This window comes from Aulostomus chinensis, chromosome 18, assembly GCF_037954235.1.
Source record: "Aulostomus chinensis isolate RoL2024-O1b breed Wild chromosome 18, RoL_Achi_v1.0, whole genome shotgun sequence".
Lineage (NCBI taxonomy): Eukaryota > Metazoa > Chordata > Actinopteri > Syngnathiformes > Aulostomidae > Aulostomus > Aulostomus chinensis.
In genome coordinates, this window is record NC_141337.1 from 8,544,078 (window position 1) to 8,556,467 (window position 12,390).

The 12,390-nt window shown below is 44.0% G+C and overlaps 2 protein-coding genes across 8 annotated transcripts in view; one reads left to right on the forward strand and one right to left on the reverse strand.

Moving 5' to 3' along the window:
• Positions 1–2,883, forward strand: tmed1a (transmembrane p24 trafficking protein 1a). The gene is made up of 4 exons (XM_086186362.1): positions 1–293; positions 1,401–1,498; positions 1,895–2,078; positions 2,161–2,883. Exons 1-4 carry the CDS (start codon positions 123–125, stop codon positions 2,377–2,379), a joined length of 672 nt encoding a protein of 223 aa, XP_086042488.1. The 5' UTR covers positions 1–122; the 3' UTR covers positions 2,380–2,883.
• dnm2a (dynamin 2a) overlaps positions 2,668–12,390 on the reverse strand; it is a 27,318-nt gene continuing 17,595 nt past the window's right edge. Inside the window, exons 13-20 of one of the 7 annotated variants that reach the window (XM_086186358.1) lie at positions 11,578–11,610; positions 9,555–9,665; positions 7,920–8,029; positions 7,691–7,802; positions 7,346–7,510; positions 6,805–7,028; positions 6,449–6,682; positions 2,668–3,417 (exon numbers count right to left, since the gene is read on the reverse strand). In XM_086186358.1, the coding sequence (XP_086042484.1) occupies positions 3,387–3,417; positions 6,449–6,682; positions 6,805–7,028; positions 7,346–7,510; positions 7,691–7,802; positions 7,920–8,029; positions 9,555–9,665; positions 11,578–11,610 (1,020 nt within the window). In that variant the 3' untranslated portion in view covers positions 2,668–3,386. Of the gene's footprint in view, positions 3,418–4,800; positions 6,157–6,448; positions 6,683–6,804; positions 7,029–7,345; positions 7,511–7,690; positions 7,803–7,919; positions 8,030–9,554; positions 9,666–11,577; positions 11,611–11,809; positions 11,822–12,390 lie in introns of those variants that run through there. The other 6 variants (XM_086186354.1, XM_086186356.1, XM_086186359.1 and 3 more) reach the window with 6 other exon arrangements.

Here is a 12,390-nt window from a genome sequence, read left to right on the forward strand (position 1 = left end):
TCTCAGATAGTGGCTCCAGTCATTCAGCTCTAGTCAGGGAAGCTTTAGCATGTTTGACTCAGCATAAAATCACTCAAAGCTGGAACAAGTGGAGTAAATGGAATATTTCCTGGAACTGGAGGATGAAGAAAGTGTCTGCACAGCTCGGTTTGCTGGCATGTTTGACTCTGACTGTGAGTTCGACTTTGGGACAAAGCAAAAACATGGCATTCACCTTTCTGTTACCTGCTGGCGGTAAGGAGTGTTTTTATCAGACCACAGCGAGGAATGGCATCATGGAAGTTGAATACAAAGTAAATATTCTCTCTATCTTTCTGTGATTGTGTGTTGTTTCATTTAAAGTTTGAAGAGTTTCATGAAATCATCTCCCACCAATCAACAAGTGCTGGACTTTGCTCTCCTATGGAGAGAGACAAGAAACAGGCTACTGCTGTTGTTGTTGATACCCGTGCATGTACAGCAACTGAAACTTGGGGCTAGAATGATTCGATTTTCAAGATGACGTGTGCTTACATCTAATGATTGGCTATCAGTATGAATTATGAATGCATGTCATTCAACAAGTACAAACACATCATTTTTTTTTGGGTCAGTTTTGCACCTGCCAGATCACACCTGTTACCTCACTTTACTGAACTTTGCTTTGCTTCACCTGGGCTGCTGGCAGCTGCAAGACAGTGGTGACACATGACGGCTGCTGCACACATGGGGAGGTCTTACACACACGTATCTGATTGTCATCTCAAACCTTCACCTGCACCTCTACCGACCCACAACTGAGCTCAGGCAGCACAGTGCTGTTCGTAGAGGTTGATTTTTTTTCATAGGGTTCGGCTGATTCTCCCAGCACCTTCTAGTTCATCAAATCATGTCATGATGATTAAATGTCTGAGTGTTCTAATGTTATTTAGGTCAAATCAAATCTAGTTTAGAGAAGAAACTGATCGTAAGTCTTTGCGGTTTGCCTGTATGTGCCTCTTCAGGCGTTCGATTTTGATAATTTTAATACAATATTCATCAAACATCTAAAAACATGTATGCAAATCATTGTCAGCTGGATGGGGATTATTGTTAGTTTTAGTGTGAATATAGTCGACAAACCTTCCAGACATTTCAGAATTATTGCAGTCAATTTTAATTGGTGAAATCTTAAAAGGCCAGTCGATGAACAGTTTTAGTCGGATTTTCATTGAAGAAGTTCTTGTCTGGAAGGTTAAACTCATTCAGTTATTGAACCTCTGAAGCTGGGGATAGAACACAAAACCTCGAGGAAGTGAACCGCTGTTGCTCAAATGTTAAGGATTCATTTTGAATATCAGAGTGCTTTCATGTGGATGATTTGATTCAAGGTTGAGTTGTGAACCGCGCCGCTCAGTCTCACATCTGTGTTGCACTCACAGGTGATAGCTGGCTCGGGTCTGGATGTTGGTTTTACCCTCTTTTCGCCCACTGGCCACCGGCTGGCGTCTGACTTCAGGAGATCTGACAGCATCCACGTGTAGGTCACCTCACAGCTCAGCGCCTGTCTTTGTCTTGGATCAATTATACTTATTACAGCCATGATTTTAAACCCAAAATACAAACGTCCTTGGAAAAACTGATTTCAGAACTCCAACATGACTCTAGTATTTACACGCTTTTAACCCTGACAAAATTCCACTCAAATGTCTAAAAAGCATGAAATGATGAAGTTAGGACGGTTATATCCAAAAGGTCAAAGGTCAAATTCAGTGTGAAATAATATTCTGGGGGGAAAAAAACACTTTCTGGCCATATTCAGTTGCCCTGCAGCTGGACTGGCTGGCGCGAGGCAGTAATCTTAGTTCAAGGATACTCCAGAAAAATAATTTCAATCCATTGAATCATTTCATGTGTGAAAATTTTCCTCCTGCAGCGTGAACCCCACCGAGGACGGAGACTACCGCTTGTGTTTCGACAACACTTTCAGTAAACTATCGGTGAAGATGGTCTTCTTTGAGGTGATTATTATCAGTCCGAGTGCTGCAGCTGGAGCCCAAGCCGAATGGGCAGGTTTGGCCGTGACAGACATGGTGGAGTACAAACTAGAGGACATCAGGGTGAGAGGAGCACATCTGCTGCAGCCAAGATCTGAAACTGATCCCTGCTGATTTTCAGTCTGACATTCTCCTCTTCCTCCAGGCCAGGATGGATTCTGTGTACCATCACCTGGAGAGAAGTCGTCAGCTGCAGACGGCATTGAGATCCTTTGAAGCGAGGGACCGCTACCTTCTGGAGAGCAACCTGTGGCGGATTTCTTTCTGGTCCTGCATCAACCTACTTGTCATGATTGCTGTTTCTGCCACCCAGATTTACACCCTTCGATGCCTCTTTGATGGTAACAAGCGGGTCTGCACGTAGGACTGCTTCCTTCCTGCCGCCAGAGGCAAAGATGTGTATGTTTGAAGCATCTTTGAAACCCCTGAAACGTGTGAAAGTGTCAGCTGCTGTGAGCAAAACCTTAAGAGATGGTTTACACGTTTGACTGGTCATACCCTGGGAAACTCACTCGTTGTTGTTTTTGTGAGAAATTGCCACATCAAAGCCATCATTGTACTGTACTGTATTCCTAAGCACAGATAGAATTAATATACTTGCAGCACTGATATGTCATTGATTTAATGACTCAAATGATAAAAAGCACAGCTGTCACTCTGGAACGTTGTTTTATTTCACCTTAAATCTCACATGAACATTTATGGGTGTGCGGTGTATTATTAACAAAAAATTTTAATATTACTGATTAAAAAAAAAATTATTACAATTTACCCGATCAGTTTCTGCATGTGAAGTTGAAATATGATAGCAACTTAGCTTTGTTTATTGCACTGACATTGGGCTAAATTATACACAGCAGCTCATGGTGATAATTTTGAATGCTCAAAGAAAATCTAAATCTAATGCAGTCGAATGCAAAAAGCAAATTATTAAAGCAACCGAGGACTGAACTGCTTTGGTTTTGTTCTTACTCAGGCATTCTAAATTTTCCGTAGAAGAAAAATAACAAGTTTTCTGTACCAGACATCCAGTGTCTCCATGCTGAGTCATTCATCAATTTTTGTAGAAAGTTAAATGCATCTGTATTTGATTTGTGGTATTAATCACGTACCAGATTTTTGACTCATTGGAAACATGAAAACATTGCGGTGCTCTAAACTGTGTTAGACAACATTCACTGAAGAAATAACTTAGCTTTGCTTTCAAGTTTTAATACCTGTGTAACGGTTTTACTGACAGAATTAAGAGATCAACAATGAGAGTTTTCTGAACGCAGTGTGAGCTGAGACTAAGATGTGCAGTTCTTCTTCTGTTCTGCTCCTGTTGTTGTGGATTATGGGCATTTCATGTCCGAGGCAGGCTGGTTGAGGTCACCACTGATTTCGGCGAGGAGCCGGACGCCTGTTCGAGAACAATCAGCCAGCATTAATCTCTCACTGAACAGCACACAGACATGCACGACTACGCGAGGGGGATGGACTCATCCTCGGCCCTGACTGGCTCATCAGAAACCTGAGTTTATTCTGCAGCTACTTTGACCAGATATTTTTCTAAGGCATCATATATCCAGTGTCAAGAGTACACAGCTACTACTGTTTACTTCAGGTAAACAGAATTCCAATGGAAGGTTGCCATGGAAACATTTGCCACCTGTCATTTAACTTAGATGCAGACAGAAGAGTGAGAAAAGAGCAACCAGGAAGGGGAGCTATGTTCCGGGAGAGGAGAGAGTGGTTCAACACAGGACACAAGGAGACACCAACCACCAGAGCCAGTCCCTTTATTGTACACAACACCTCTTTATTTACGTTCCGTTCTAAAATCAAATCATCTTGTTTATTCAAAATTCAATTGATTGCTACAGAGGCACTTGACAAGGGTTCGCAAAACAAAAAAAGTAAGTTTTTTTTTGTTCCAGGGTGGTTTCCAACACTTTTCCACGAGATCCAGACAAAGGAGGGAAAAAGGATTTGCAACCTAGTGTGTTACAGTCTGGGTTTCTCAGAGGCTGGCTTGAGTCAACAGTTACCCGATTACGACAAGGGAATATCACCAATTTATTTGTAATCTAAATATTCATATTAAAAACGTGTTTTCATCATTTTGGAACTGTCACCGAGAGCCAGACCTGCAGAGAAATGCCAGGAAAGCAAAAGCACATTCTGTCTCAAGAGTTTTGTGGTTAGGGAACAGTTCTGAATTCCTTCGGTTCTTTTTCTCGTCAAGGTCGGATGAGTTTCTATCTTCTTTAAAAAAGTCAAACTTTCCCTCGACAGGATGTGCCTTCATACGCTAAAACTCCCACCACCACCACCACCCCTACTGATCAAACCAAAAAGAAAGGAGCCCCGTGTCACTTCCTTACCCTGATTTGGTTTTGTTTCCTTTAAAAAGAGCAACTTGTTTTTATATGGTCAAATACCCCCACAAAGCAATCACAAGATATCAATTAGCAAATAATGACAGTTGTATATCAAGCCCCCCCCCCCCCCCCCCCCCCCAACAGTGTCTTCTCAACATAAAACCCTGGAGGTGAACCTGAAATAACAGTCTGGGATGAGATGAAGAGGGGGGCGGGCGGGTGAGTAGTTGAGTTGATACAAAACATTAAAACTGATGACAAATGCCCAGGTTATAAATAATGCATCAAGAAGACATCCCCCCCCCCCGCATGTTAATAATTGCATGAAATGACAATGTTAGTGCTTCCTTTAATATGACTGCAGATCCATCATAACATGTCGGGCTTTGATTATAATTTTTGTTGTCAACCCCCCCCCCCCCCCCCCCAACTATAAAATAAGATACAAGTGCTACCTCCCTCAGTACAGGCCACATATTTACAATTATCGTTGAAGCATGGAAGCAGATAGCCAAAAGCTACATGACTACGCTAGAAAGAGATGCGCCATCCGTGCTAGACTGTCATCGTTCTCTAGAATCTCCCCTCAATCTACACACCCTAACCCAAGTCACAGCCGATCCTCTCTGAGAGGAAAACTGTACTGTGTGCTCTTTTCTGTATGAATAGAAATAATCCAGGAATGAACAAAGTCGCCCCCCCCCCCCGAAAAGGCCTCAGTGGGTTTCAACTAAAATCGAAGGGATTAAAATCCAAGGTTTTAACTCAGAATTAGCGCAAAGTGAGGGAGAGAGAGAGAGTGAGAGTGAGAGAAAGAGAGAGACCGTCTCTCTCCATTTCCTGGGTTTTCATGCATAGTGTTGTAACAGCCTACGACGTCCTCGTTAGGAGCGGTACTTAGTAAGGCTAGGTGGTTTAGAAGTGCTGGGATTATCATCTGGCATCTTTTCATTATTGAGGGATTATGAAGAGGGAGAGCGCTCTAAGTCTCCCTGTGGCTTTTCATGTTTTGTTTCTGCTCTGATTAGGACATTTAAAGCTACATTTTTGTCAGTCCTTCGAAAAAAAAAAATTTTAAAAATCAAAGAAGAAGAAGAAAAAAAAAGGACCTAGTCGCTCAAATGAAAATAACACAAGGAAAACAAATGTGATCGACGCCACCACAAAGAACGTTGACAGTGACGACAAGCTTTTGTCTTTCAGTTTGAAAATCAGTTAGGAGATGAAAACCCAGTACACCATTAACGACAGGTTGAGAGCATCTAGACTGGAGGGCCTGCGCCAACGGGAGAGGGGGAGCGGGGGGAGAGGTAAGCCAGCCGCTAACAGTTAATAAGTTATTTGATGAGCGTCCACAGGGCAACTTAGCGGACGTAAACCAGATATCACAACACAAAAAGGCTCTTGAGCTGAATTTAGCTGGTTGGTAAAGCTAAATGTATCAGCTGGTGTTCTTTTTTTTTTAAATCTTCAAGTGGTTAAAGGGCTTTTTTTTCATCCATGTGCACAAATGGAAACAATATTAGCAGCTTATTAACGTCGCTTTAAGAGACATATTATTACGGCTGGACAGTGCAACTCATGCACCTCTTTACCAGTCTGCCCCCCCCCCCCCCCCGCACTCCCGCCCTCAGCCTCTAGTGTGCAGGTACACGTGTGTACCTGCACACAGACTGCACACAAGTAGGTGGGCTTGGCCACAGGTCTAGTCTAGCAGGGAAGGCTCAGCAGGGCGGATAATGGTGGGCCGGTGAGAAGGAGCACCAGGGGGTCTTCGGCTGCAACGAGGACAGAAGATACAGGACAGGAGTGAGACATGCTCACAAAGGGAGAGGGAGAGGGAGAGAGAGTGAGAGAGAGAGAGAGAGAGAGAGAGAGGGAGAGAGAGAGAGAGAGAGAAACGGAGAGAGAGGAAACCAAAACAACCCAATGGAGAAAAGTGGGAAGATAAAGATAGGGGAAGGAGGGAGGGAGAGAGATGTGAAACGATGCCTGTAACTCTTGAAAAGATTTCATTACAAAATGTAGTTCAAGAAGAGAAAAAATATGGACTCAAGTAACAAGTCATACCTGGGAACACCGGGGGGGACACGGGCCGGCCGGGAGGGGATCTGTGGAGGTGCACTGAAGGGATCCTGGATGCTGTTGAAGGCACTGGTGGGTGGACCGGGGCGGGAGGGGATCGGAGGGGCACCGAAGGCAGGGGAGGGGTTCAAGGGCGGTCCAGGTGTCGGGCCCCGGACACCATGTGGGCGGGTGGGGGGTGGGGCCGCTGCAGGAGGTGGCCTTCGCTGGGGTGTCGGGCTAAGAGGAGGACATGAGACCACATTAAAGTGAGGTGACAAGCAGTACTTTTAAAAATGTTGGTTTTCCCACTTTTTCTGCCCTCGTGATGTGACGTGACCTCTAAGGATCTTTCATCTCACCTGCTCTCCTGGAGCCAGCTGTCATTTACAGGCGGGGGAACAGGGGTGGTGATGGTGTTGGTAGTGATGTCACCAATAATGTGCAGTGCCTCCTTGAGTGCATGATACATGCGCAACATTTCATCTCTCCGCTGGGCCTGATCAGCTGACTCCTCCATGAGACTGTTCTGGTCCCCGGATGAGTAGAGGTAGGCCAGCAGCTCTGAGTGGATGAAGTCTTTCGCCTGGACGGAGGAAAAGATGGTGACTTTCATCAATGAAGGATGAGATGTGGAGTCAGTCTGCTGCAGCCACCTCATGCAGCGGGATGATTATTAGATATCGCACAGATTCACGACCGTGTTGGTCTTGCTGGATAATGGTGACAATAATACGCCTCGCATTCATGCACACTGGTTTGCATAACTTTACAAAAATATCCTATTGAGTGCGTAGGTGTGGAAGCACAAAGGATTACAATATGCTCTGATTAGGGTTATGGTGGTTGAGTGGCATTTTCACAGCCTCCACATTTAATAGTAAATGGACTTGTTGTACTCACACTGTTGATCATGAGATGCATGATGGTCTTGGGCACCAGGTCTCTGATGGATTTGTTAATTATGCCGATGTATGAATCCACCAGGTTGCGAATTGTTTCCACCTGCCGCTCCAACTGAGGGTCCATAGAGAACGTGTCTGCGGGGGCAGCCTCTTCATTCTCCGTCTGGGGACGCCAACACACACACACATATACACACACTCACAGAGGATGTATCCATAGTTGCTTCTACAATAAAAAGCAAAGACGACAGTCCCATGTGTGCAGCACTGCACAGCAGAGGTGCATGTGACTATGAGGAAAGTAATATTTGCTGATTTGGCAGCTCAATTAAGTCCCTCCTACCTGGTCCTTCTCTGGATAAACCCCTGCCCTCAGGAAGGAGGCTTTCCAGCTGTCCACATCCTCTTGAGAATCACATGCTAGCTCAATTTGGCGAAGATCCTTGTACACGTTCCTATATAGATAAGACAAAGAGGCTAACAAGTGCGCTTGTGTGGGCTCAAACAGCAAACAAGGAAACTCATGCACACAAATAAGGTCCCTGTGTGTCCATTAACAGCGCAACCCTGACCTCTGCTCGGTGTTGAAGATCGCAAAGATGTGCTTTGTGGACATGAAGCCTTTTTCCACATCTCTGATCTTCAGATTATCCAGGGGCAGCATATACTTCTTCTCTTTTTCCTAGCAGAAGAAAGAATGTTGAAGCAGACATATCACAAACATGCAAAAATATGCTTTTAATCTCAAGAACAACCCTGCAACATGCAATAAAAGGTGTAATATGTGCTGGGAGTTTTGCTAATGGAGATAAATATGTGTCTCCACCAAAGATTTTTCATGATGGTATGTATTTCTTCTGTTCACTCACAATGAGGGAGAGGAGGAGGAGGAGGAGGAGAGGAAGAAAAGGAGGAGCATGAGAAAGTTCTTGGAGGGAGTGGGGGGGTGGGATGGGGTGCCAGCTTTCACTGGTGAGCAGAGACATCTGGAAGCGTTTATGTCTGCACTAACACAGAGAGTGGCGCAGGCCCAACGGTTACATCACTCAGCTGCACACAATCTCCAGCCTTGACCACACACACACACACACACACACACACACACACGGTCAAACACTTCTCTGCACGTGCAAAGTCAAACCAACATACATGAGCCTGAACAAATCAAACAAACACATTATGTGATTTGAGAGTGTATAAAAGCAGACACTCAAATATCTTACCAACAGCCCAAACACTAAATAGACACAGAGACTCATGTGGAAGAGCGCACAAACACACACACACAAACACACACACACGCACGCACACTTGAACACACACAATCACACCCCCCCTCGGCCCCCGTAACCCAGTACGATTTCCTGCAAATTCCAAAGTCAGATCCCGGCTGGAACATTTCAGCCCGCCTGCCACGTCAGTTTGCCTCCACCATCCTCCCGCTCTGGTTCTCTTTCTCCCCCCTTTGCATTTTCGCTAAAAGCAGCCGAACTACGCCGTTTTTCACTTGGTGTTCAGGCACAATGAGCCCTGGAGTGAATTAGGCGATATTTCTTACTTGACTCTAGGAATGGATACGACAGAGGCCTTGGGAAGCTGATGAAACAGTGAGTACGGCAAATTATTTAATGGACTTTTCCTGTAGGGTTTAACATGAAGTAATCAACTGAACTAGTTTTATCCATGAGTGCACAGACTTGCACACAAAATGCGGTAGGTTGTGCAGATAAGACCTTTGAAAAAGTCTAAAACTCAATATAGAGCTGAGTCTGTGGTGTACATACTGTAGTTATTTAGCCATAAAGGAGCAGAGTCCAACAACGTCTAAATTAATTTGTCGGACTCTTATGAAAGCAACATTATAAAGAAGCAGCTTTATCTAAAAGGAGACAAATGGCATGTGGAGAATCAGAGGTAGAAATATGAACAACTGTGTCCATAATTTGAGAGTTGTTTTCAAATGTTTCACAAAGGTAATGTTTGCTCTCTGTGCCCTCTTGTCCTACTGTAGCAACCGGCAGCCACAATGACCTCAGGGCCCTTCCACCCATCTGAGTCCACCTCACCCCCCCGCCTGCCCAGTGTTCAGACTACCTGTTCATCAGGCTACAGCTGAACAGTAGTCTGCACATTGGTTAGGCTGGGCTGGGACACACACACCTCCAACTAGCATGGACGAAGACATCGTGTAGTGTGGTGCCCCTCACCTCCTCGTCTTTGTACCAGGACAGAGACTCGGCAGTCAGAACAAACCAGTACTCCTTGGAGCCGCCTTTCATGATGCTGATGTTGATGGTTAGCCAGCCTTTCCTGATCACCTGCACAGCAAGTAGAAGAGGTAGAAGAGAAAGAGACAAGGGCAATAGGGATGGAGGGGTACCAGGAGGATGGAAGAAAGGCAAATTTATCAGTCCCACTTAAGACACTGGCGACGTGAAAGCTGTATGAATTCTGACCGGCACTAATAAAATCTTACCCACTTACCTGCTGGGTCACTGTCATTTTGGCTATTCGCTATCTTAATCAGTTTCATGTTAATTAGAGACGGACTAAGAGACAGACACGTACATTATGAGAAGCTAACTGAGCAGCATGTGCCAGTATTACATGCACAGTAAACACATATGACAACATGTGTACAAAAGCATCAAATGTTTAGCTGAAAATGAGGCGAGATGAAGTCCCCTCATTTCACTCTACAGAAAAAAGGAATCCTTAATCAAACAAACAGGACCAGATGGCGTTCAGACCATTCCAGTCTCAACAACGAGTGGAAGACCGAGGGGTCGACGGTGGTATGTTAGTGTCAGCAGGTCAGTAGAAGCTAGCCTATGTATGAGCTGACATTTGAAGAGAAGGAAGCAGTGTTAGTGGGGTTAATAGTTCCTCATATTCGGCGATAACAGATACCTGATTAAGTCTGTAGGAGGTGAGTGTAAAAGACAAGCAGTGACAGAGATTTATTGCGGAGGCTAGATGGATAGTTAGTAGAGTTCACTGAGGAAGAGAAATTTACAAAGTAAAACTCTCAAGATGGAGAGGGAGGTAAATGAATCACTGAGATTAATAGGCTAGTGCTTCCTCCATTCATTTCAAATATAAATGGAGAAAGTATCTCTTAAGTGTGCTCTTCTGCACTCCCTCTTCATCCAGCAGAGGACTGGAGTAAGTTATGGGGGGAAAAAGTGTTCTATGGTTTAGTAGCGCCAACATAAACATGGGAGGGAAGGCAGGAACATAAGAAGTGAACGGGCAGTTTGCCTTGGCGAGGAAATTACTTTAACTTTTCAGAAACAAGGAAAAGTTTCTTTCCCCAGCGTAACAGTCAGTTAAGGGTGTTATAACCAAGTTGACATTTAGAATGAAGGAACAATGGGATGCAAGGTTGTCACAGATGATGCTTTTGTTTGTGAGCGACGAGCAACGGTCCTTAAACTTGAGACTCGTTTCTGTGAATTTCAGTCATGCAAAATATGAATGAATCACGTTAAGAGTTCATCTTTGATTCAGAGCAAAAAAAGAAAAGGAAAAAATCTAAGAATATATATGATTAGAATGAAACATGCCAACATAAGTTTGTCTTGACGGAAAAATTCATTTCAATTCATCTGAAAAAACAAAACATTTCCTCCATTATAGACAATAAAGATCAGCCCTGAATATAAATACACATCTAAAAATGTTATCTTTGGGTGGTCTGCATCAAATTAGATATGAATGTCTTTTCAGTAAGAAGTTATGTTGACATGTAATTAATACTATATAAAAAAAAAATCAATCAGAAATGTATGTGTGTTGTTGATTTGACCCTCCCAACGACGTTTATGCTCAATCTCACAAGGAAAACCTTTGGGTCACCGTGCCTGAGGCGGCAGCAGAGGAATGAACCCAAAGAGAACTGACGCCATCTGCGGTCATTGGTGGCAGGTTTCCCTGCACTGCCCCCCCCCCCCCCTTCCATCTCTATCGGCTTTCATATAGAACATGGCATAATTCCCACAAATCTGTTGAGCCAACCTTGAGCCAAAACATTCATATCTGGATTTTGTTGTGAAAAGGTATAATGTTAGTAACATTCCAGATATTATAATTTTAGACAATTACTGTCTTGTTAACCTGAAACCCAGAATTAAGAGAACAAAGGCTTTATGTTATAGTTAAAAATAAAAACAGTTCCAAATTACTGGAAACTGTGTGATGATGCTTGGACAGTCAGTCTGGAGACTCTACCTTCTCCTCCAAAGATTCTCCAAGTTTGCCAAGCTGCAGAGGGGTAGAACAGCTCAGTATGGTGACAGGAGTTGTTGTTTTTTTTTTATCCTCATCACGTGGCAGCAGTCTTTCTTTCTCGTCCTAACCACATTTAGTAGTCAGCTGACCTGTGTGATGGCCTCAGTTTGTCTATACGGTCTACCCCCGCTGCCCCCTGGCAAGATGTGGTTTATATCTGTGGAGTACTTACCAGAATCTCACCCTGTGGTAATGGGGACGGGAGGGGAAATTACAGTAAAAGGGGGAGGGGAAGGGGGTGGGGGTGGTAGGTAGTATAAAATCATAGCCAAAAGAAATGAAAAAGCAAGCAAGCAAAGATGAAGGAATGATGAAAGGAGGGGGAGAGGGAGAAAGAGGAAGGGGGAAAGGGTGGAAGTTGAGGGATTGGAAGGAGAGAAGTGGAATGTGGAGGGATGAAAATGAAAATTCCAAGAAAAAGTTGAATGAAAAAAGGTGAAAGGAAGCAGAAACAGGTTGAAAAAGGACGTAAAAATTCCACCAGAGAAAAATGGAGAAGTGGGAGGGACAGAGAAAAAGAGAGAGAGAAAGAGGGAGAGGAGAGAGAGAGAGAGAGAGAGAGAGAGAGAGAGAGAGAGCAAGAGAGTTACATGCAATTAGAATTATTTCAAGTATACCACAATTTGGTTATGACATACTCGTTACTCAGTCTCTAAGTACATGCATATTCTGAATTTCAATCAAAAAAGATGCTTGTGAGTTAATGGGGAGGTAATAAAACAAAAATAATTAAGCGATTAAAGGCTTTGCAGC